General features: G+C 58.9%; 1 protein-coding gene across 1 annotated transcript; it reads right to left on the bottom strand.

Moving 5' to 3' along the window:
- Positions 1 to 5,039: 5,039 nt before the first annotated feature.
- FOXL2 (forkhead box L2) lies at positions 5,040 to 6,663 on the bottom strand. Its single transcript, XM_036430515.2, has one exon. The coding sequence runs from the start codon at positions 6,333 to 6,335 to the stop codon at positions 5,139 to 5,141; it is 1,197 nt and encodes a 398-aa protein (XP_036286408.1). The 5' UTR covers positions 6,336 to 6,663; the 3' UTR covers positions 5,040 to 5,138.
- Between the last annotated feature and the right edge of the window lie 510 nt (positions 6,664 to 7,173).

Here is a 7,173-nt window from a genome sequence, read left to right as displayed (position 1 = left end):
TCCTTCCTTCCTTCCCTTCTTTTCTTCCCTCCCTTTTCTTCCTTCCTTCCCTCCTTTCCTCCCTCCCCTTTTCCCTTCCTTTCCTCCGTCCTTTTCTCCCTCACTCCCCTCTTCCTTCAAAAGGGGGAAGGAAAATCACCTACTATAAACCAGGCATTTCGACATTAGAACATGCAATTATTGTAACAACCCTGCATGGTGTTATAATTTGTTTCGTTTAATAGGTGAGAAAATGAAAATTCAGCAGGGGTGCTTTGCCAAGGTCACACGGTCATGAAAGGAGGTTGCTGGGCTCCACACTAGTTCGTTCAAACGGAACAGACGGCTGTTGGTGCCCCATCCCACAAAAGGCACATCCTCGGGGTGCCAGAGTCCCCGAACAAACGCGCCAGAGCTTATCACCAAGCTGAGACCATGCAGGGAACAGCCAGCCACACAGAAGTTCTTGGGTACAATCGGCCCACCTGTGCTTCCTTCATCTCTGGCTGGCTCCCCCCTCATGCACCGAGCTCCCCCCTCATGCACGGAGCTCCCCCTACAGTGAGTGGCAGGCACTGGGCCACTGGGAGAGCCCAAGTGGGGAGCCGGGCTCAGCGCTTACAGGTCTCTCCTTAAAACTCCCGAGGCTGTTTGCTCCATAGATAGCTAGATGACCTCTTCTCAGGACTCCAGTTTAGTTTCCTTAAATGTAAATGAAGAGATTCGGGGTTCTTGGGCCCAGACACCCTTTATGACAGAATGGAGCCTTCTCCCCAGGAAGTAGAATGTTGATAAGACCGCTTAGTTTTAAGAATCTTTAATTTTTGGTTGTCCCCATGAGAGAACTGGGGACAGGAGTTTTTTTCCAGCTACTCCATGCCTCTGGTCCCTGTCACATAGGGGAGGTGTGGGACCCCAGTCCCCTCCCTTCCCATAGGTTCCACGAACCAGGTGACTCCAGGAACCAGGGCCTGCCCAGTGGGGGCAGCAGGAATGACAAGACATGGTCACCACTGGATGAGCTCCTCAGAGTGAGGGCACCCCAGGGCTCCTGAGCCTGGCCCAGTGGTTATGGTGCTCCATTAAGGAAACAGCTCATTCACAGGCAGACTCTCTAGGGTCTGACCTAGTTTCTTGGGTCTGGCCCATCCTTTCCTACCCCCTCCAGCCTGCAAGAAGCCCTGTCCACCCCTGATTGCCACCTACCACCAGGGGGCTCCTTGCATCCTTTGCTATTGGGAGACCCAGCAGGGGCTGACAGACCCTACTCTCAGGAGAAAGATGCCAGCCTTCATGCCCACCCAAACTGGACATGCAGGGCAGTGAGCTCTTTACTTTATGCAAGGAGGAAGCAGACCGAGAACACCCTCTGGAGTAGGGTATGGTGCCATCCAGAGAATCCCCACTTGGTGCATGTACTGCACTGGCAAAGATTTCTCCAGGGTCCCCTGAGAACAGGACACCCTAAAAAACCCAAGTATTCTGACTGGGCAAGTCTTAGGGTGCAGGGGTGACCAAGAATTTGTGTGTAAATGTGAGGATGTTTACATGCATATAAAACACACACATACTTCTCATTCAATACCATGTGTAGCAACTCATTAACGCAGGACATGCAGAAGGTGGTAGAGTGTGCATATCAAACTCTATTTATGTTGTATTTACACTACACCCCAGCAAACATATATACATATGCCCATGTGTTCTGAGCCATCTAGAGTAGACTGTATAAGCTAAGGCATAATTGCTACAAATCAGGAATTCTCTTAAATACTTTTGCCCTTACTTAGGGAATTCCTTAAGTCATCTTCAGTAACAGAAACTCAAAAGTGCAGAGGAAGAAGAGAAAGAGGAAATGAGAGACCAGGAAAGTCAGCCATTGCCCTGAACTTTTAGCACTGGGGGGGAAATGAGAAAACTATAGGGTTTTGAGAAACCCCTGGGGCTGGAATTCAGGACTGTGGGCATCTGTGGGGAGGTGGGGGATGATTTGGCTCCCTTCTCTCACTTCCCCAATCCCTGTGTAGACCAGGAATCCCACACGGATTCAGATTCCTTAATTCCATCACTTGTATTTGGCGAGGCTGCTGCTCTCCCCAGCCTAGGGTGCCTCCTGACTTTTAGTTAGGGGGGGGGGGGGGGGCAGAGAGAGGTCCTGTCCTCTGGTGCTGGCCTAGGCGAGCTTCCCTAGCTCACTGAAGGCTCTGCCTCCTTTACTTTATCCGCTTGGGAGGTGCTGAGAGCCAGCTTCGGAACAGAGAGCCTCAACCACCTAAGGCCAAGGATCTGTATGTATTCTCTGTTATCCTTCAGCAAACCAGGATTATATACACATAACATAACTGCACACATTGCCCATGACTTATAAATACAACACACACCGTGGTTTCCGTAAGCCGCTCTCTGAGTACTGGCCATAGGATTATTGCAATGCCCTTTCCAGAGGCGAATGACAGACAGACACACCTCCCACCCTGTCGCCAGGATACTGACTCGGACTGTATGCATACATTTGCAGCAGGCGTAGACTTGGGAGTATGAGTCCAACTGTGTAAGAAATACAAACTTGCATGGGCGCAAAAGCCACAACAAATCCTACCTACAACCTCACCTTGTGAACGCACCGCCCGCAGATCAAGTCTCTGATGAGGTTAAACAGACTCCCCAGCTGCCCTTGGGATACACTTCACACCGCAGAAAGCACGAACAGACAAGCCCAGCCCCAGCTGAGAGTCTCTCTCCAGCCAGTTCTTCCCGGCTCCCCTGGCCCAGGCAGGCTCCAGTCCCAGTCTCAGGGGGATGCTACTCCGTGGCTTCATCCTCTCCCTTCCAGCCTCCCCAGGGAAGCCTGAGGGAGGAGGGGGCTATCCTGAGCCAGAGCCACTTCCCCTTGGGCCCAACTACTCCTAACAAGGATCCCACCCCAATGGCCCCACGGAGTGACCACCGATCAGTATAGGTTGAAGTGAAAGGCCTGCGGGCTCATTTCCTGCAGCCGCAGTGGGCAGCCCTCCTGGTCCACTAGATCACCCGGACCTTTGGCCACTGTTGTCAGGTTCAGAGTGGGGGGCAGGGAGGGACACTTGTCTGGATATGGGATCCAACCCAAGTTTCACCGGGGTTGCAGCAGCAAGAGCTGGCTGATCTGATGGGAGGACTGAAGGTGGACCATCCCTAATCCTGCCTCCTGCCTTAGAGCCCCAGACTATAGCAGGGTCAAACAGGCAGAGGTCCCTCAGTAGCATTAAATGTTTTAATTAATTATTTGAAGAGTCTCAGGAAAAGAAAAGAAAGAAAGAAAAAAGATTATATTTCTACAGCCAGGCAGTATGTTCATCGTCTTCTAATGCCCTCAATTTTCTTACACATCTCAAGGTAAATGAATTATGATGATTAATAATGAGCCCCTCATTATATTTGTATAGAGGTTTTCAGCTTACAGAGCATTTTTTTGCAAACAGGATTTTACCTATTTGGAATAAACGTATCTATAATAGCTGTTATATTTGACTGGAAAAAAATTTTGAAGTATGAGGTGCAATATAAGGAAAGCACTCCACACACCTAGTCCGACTGTGTAAGAAAATACAAACGAGGCATGGGTGCAAAAACCACAACAAACTCTACCTACAACCGCGCCTTGTGAACGAAACCACTGCAGATCAAGTCTCTGATGAGGTTAAACAGCCACAACAGACCAGTGATGACATGGAAAACAAACAATCATCCCCGAGTAAACAAACCGGTATGGGCAACCAAAAAAATGCTCTCCTCCCCAGCTGCCCTCCATCCACCCGTGTTTATCTGAAAAAGGCAAAATCTTGCTGAAAACCTCCTTCTTTTAACTGGCTGCTGAACAAACTCGGCAGGCACGACAGAAATAACAGAAGCCCGTGTTAAAAGAAAGAACAAGAAATTTATTCGAGTATTGACAAAAACAGCAACAAAACAACAAAAGTGCTCTAGTTCTCTCTAGAAAATTTGGTCCTCCGAACGAGACACTACAGAACAACCAGGTCTGGGAATTTCGGACAGGCCGGCTCTGGGCCATGAGCCATCTGGTCCGACTGCTGCCCCAGGTGCCAGAAGCAAGACGTTTGGGAAAAAAAAAACACACTCACACAAAATCAGGGAGAGGATGAGTCCTCCCTGCAGAGTTGGCCAGGCAGGCTGTGATCTTCCCGGCAGGCACTCAGGGCTTGCATCGGAAGATCCTGGGAAAATTTGTTTTTGATTTTATTTTAAATAGAGCGAGGGGGGAAAAATACCCCAATCTGTGGAGGAAACCATCTTTTACTGAGCGTATTCTCCTACCTCTCGGAACACAGCTTTTTGAAGGCCCGGCAGGAATTCTACTTCCAATCTCCTGGAAGAGAAGATTTTCATGTTTTGCTTTAGCGAACTCTCAAGGCCACAATACTTTGTGCCGATTTTCCCGGTGTGGTTTCTTCCTTAACAAATATTTTTAAAAATGTTATCTAAAACAGCTCTCTCTCCCGATCGATCTTTTTTAGCAAAAGCTCGCCGGCCGCAGCGGGGTGGTGTCAACGCGGGCGCAGGCCGCCCGGCTCTCCCGGCTCGGATCTCCCTGCTCGGGCCCAAACCCTGCCCTGCCCAGTGGGCTCTGCGGGGCGACTTCTGAGCAGCTTCGAGAGGGCACGGAGCAAACAAACACATTTTCGTCCCTTTTCCCCGGCGACTTGGGGATAGATGTCGGCCCGGAACTGTGCCTCTGGGCAAGGATTTGCAGCAAAGCCGAGGGCGAGCGCACCGACCTGGGAGCGATCGTCCAGCGGTCCGCGCCGGGGCAGTTCCTCTCCGCCTTGAATTTTGGTTCGGGGTGTCCGGCCCAGACGCCGGGGCCTGCGGAGAGCGCAAGCAGAGGCGGCCCGCAGGCGGCAGGACCAAAAGGGCATCGAGGGCAGGGAGGCGGCGATCACTGGAGGAGAAGAAGCCAAGGAGACAAAGAGGAGCGACAGGAGAGCCGAGGGCAGCGAGGACGCACGGAGGCGCCCCGGACGCTGCTGGCTCCGGAGGCGGCCCCGGCGAGCGGCGGGCGGGCACGCGGTCCGAACTGGCGACCGTGGCGGCTGCGGCCCTGGCCGGCATCACACGTCTGTCCCCGCATCCTCGCCGCCGCCGCCGCCGCCGCCGGGCTCTCAGAGATCCAGGCGCGAGTGCAGCGCCCCGGTCTTGCTGTCGTGGTGGTCCCAGTAGGAGCAATGCATCATGGCGAGCTCGGGCTGCCGGGCGCAGGCGAACTGCAGGCCGGGCGCGCTGGGGGGCGCGGGCGCCGGGGGCGCGGCGGCGGCCGGGCTGGCCGGGCTGAGCGGGCCCGGGGGCGGCGCGGCGGCGGCGCCATGGTGCGGCGGCGGCGGGGCCGGCGGGGGCGCGGCGGCGGCGGCCGCGTGGAGGTGGTGCGCGTGCGGGTGCGAGTGCGGGTGCGGCGGCGGCGGCGGAGGCGGGGGCGCGGCGGGCGGGCCCCCGAGGCCGTTGTAGGAGTTCACCACGCCCGGGGGCAGCGCCATGCTCTGCACGCGGGAGTACGCCGGCCCATACGAGGCGGCGGCGGCGGCCGGGCCCGCCAGCCCCTTGACCACCGCGGCGGCCGCGCCGGGACTCCCCGGGCCCCCGGCCGCCGCCGCCGCTGCAGCCGCCGCCGCCGCCGCGGCCGCCGCCGCCATCTGGCAGGAGGCGTAGGGCATGGGCGAGGGCGGCTGCGGGAGCGGCCACGAGCTGTTGAGGAAGCCGGACTGCAGGTACTTGGGGGGCGCCAGGTAGCCGTAGCCGTCGGCCCCCGCGCCCGCCATGCCGCCGCCGCCGCCGCCGGCCCCGAAGAGCCCCTTCCCGGGCGGGAAGTGCGCGGGCGGCGGCGGCGGCCGGAAGGGCCGCTTCATGCGGCGGCGGCGCCGGTAGTTGCCCTTCTCGAACATGTCCTCGCAGGCCGGGTCCAGCGTCCAGTAGTTGCCCTTGCGCTCGCCGCCGCCCTCGCGCGGCACCTTGATGAAGCACTCGTTGAGGCTGAGGTTGTGGCGGATGCTGTTCTGCCAGCCCTTCTTGTTCTTCTCGTAGAAGGGGAACTTGGCGATGATGTACTGGTAGATGCCGGACAGCGTGAGCCGCTTCTCGGCGCTCTCGCGGATCGCCATGGCGATGAGCGCCACGTAGGAGTACGGGGGCTTCTGCGCGGGGTCGGGCTTCTCCGGGGCTGTGGTCCCGGCGCCGCCGCCGCCTCCTCCGCTGCAGCCTTTGCTCGGGCTCGGCGAGGCCGGCGCCTCGGGCTCCTTGGCCGCGCGCGCGGCGTCCGGGGCCAGCAGGGCCCCCGCGGCGCCCTCGGGCTCGGGGTAGCTGGCCATCAGGCCGGGGTCGGCGCGCCGCGGGCCGCGGGCCGGGCAGCCCTCGCTCTCCGCGGCCGGGAGTCCGGGCGGGCGCACGGGTCCGCTCGAGGCCGGATCGCACGCTTCTGCAGGCGGCGCTCGCTGGCCGGCTGGCGGGCGGCCTCTCCCGCTCGCTCTTCTCCGCGCTTTTCTTCTCCCCCTTCTCCGAGCGGAGCGGCCGGCGGGAGTGGAGTGGAGCTCAGCTTCTGGCCATAGGGGAATCCGCCCCGCAGAGAGAGGGGCTCCGTCCGGGCCCGCCGCCCCTCCCCGCCCCGCCGGGCCAGTCCCCGCCTCGGGGGGTCTCTGCGCTGCGCCCTCCCCCTCCCCCGCCCGCCGGTGTCTGGGAAGCCGGACCCGCGTCTCCGGCGGAGCTGCCGCCCCGAGTCCCCAGTGCGCCGCCAGGAGCCTCGCTCTGCTCTGATTCGTATGGGCTCCGCCGAGTTCCGCTTGCGTCAGGCGCCTTCGCCCCTATGGCCGGGCGGCCAGGCGCGCACGGGCGAGTTCATCGCCAAGTCACTTTTTTGGTAAACGCCCCGCACGCACGGCCCGGGCCGGCCTGCCCCCTCCCAGCGGAGCGTGGGGGGCTCGGCGGGCGGCGGCGGGGCTCACGCTGTCCTCGCAAGCCCCGCTAATCGGCCGCGGGTCCGACCGCACTCCACCCGTGTCCGGGGAGCTCGGGCCCCACCGAGGAGAGGAGAGGCGAGCTTTCAGGTGAAAGAAAACGACTTCTTTGGCTGCCCTTCGCTGGCTGCCGTCTTGGGACTAAACTTCTGGCTCGGGGCTGGGGGAGGGGCGGGACGGCGAGGGGGCCGGACAG

Source organism: Pipistrellus kuhlii, unplaced genomic scaffold (assembly GCF_014108245.1).
Source record: "Pipistrellus kuhlii isolate mPipKuh1 unplaced genomic scaffold, mPipKuh1.p scaffold_m20_p_11, whole genome shotgun sequence".
NCBI lineage: Eukaryota > Metazoa > Chordata > Mammalia > Chiroptera > Vespertilionidae > Pipistrellus > Pipistrellus kuhlii.
The sequence above is the reverse complement of the archived record's forward strand: the minus strand, read 5'-3'. Positions and strand labels throughout refer to the sequence as shown.

Coding starts and splice junctions, on each gene's coding strand:
- FOXL2 (XM_036430515.2), bottom strand. CDS start 6,335: ATGGCCAGCTACCCCGAGCCCGAGGGCGCCGCGGGGGCCCTGCTGGCC.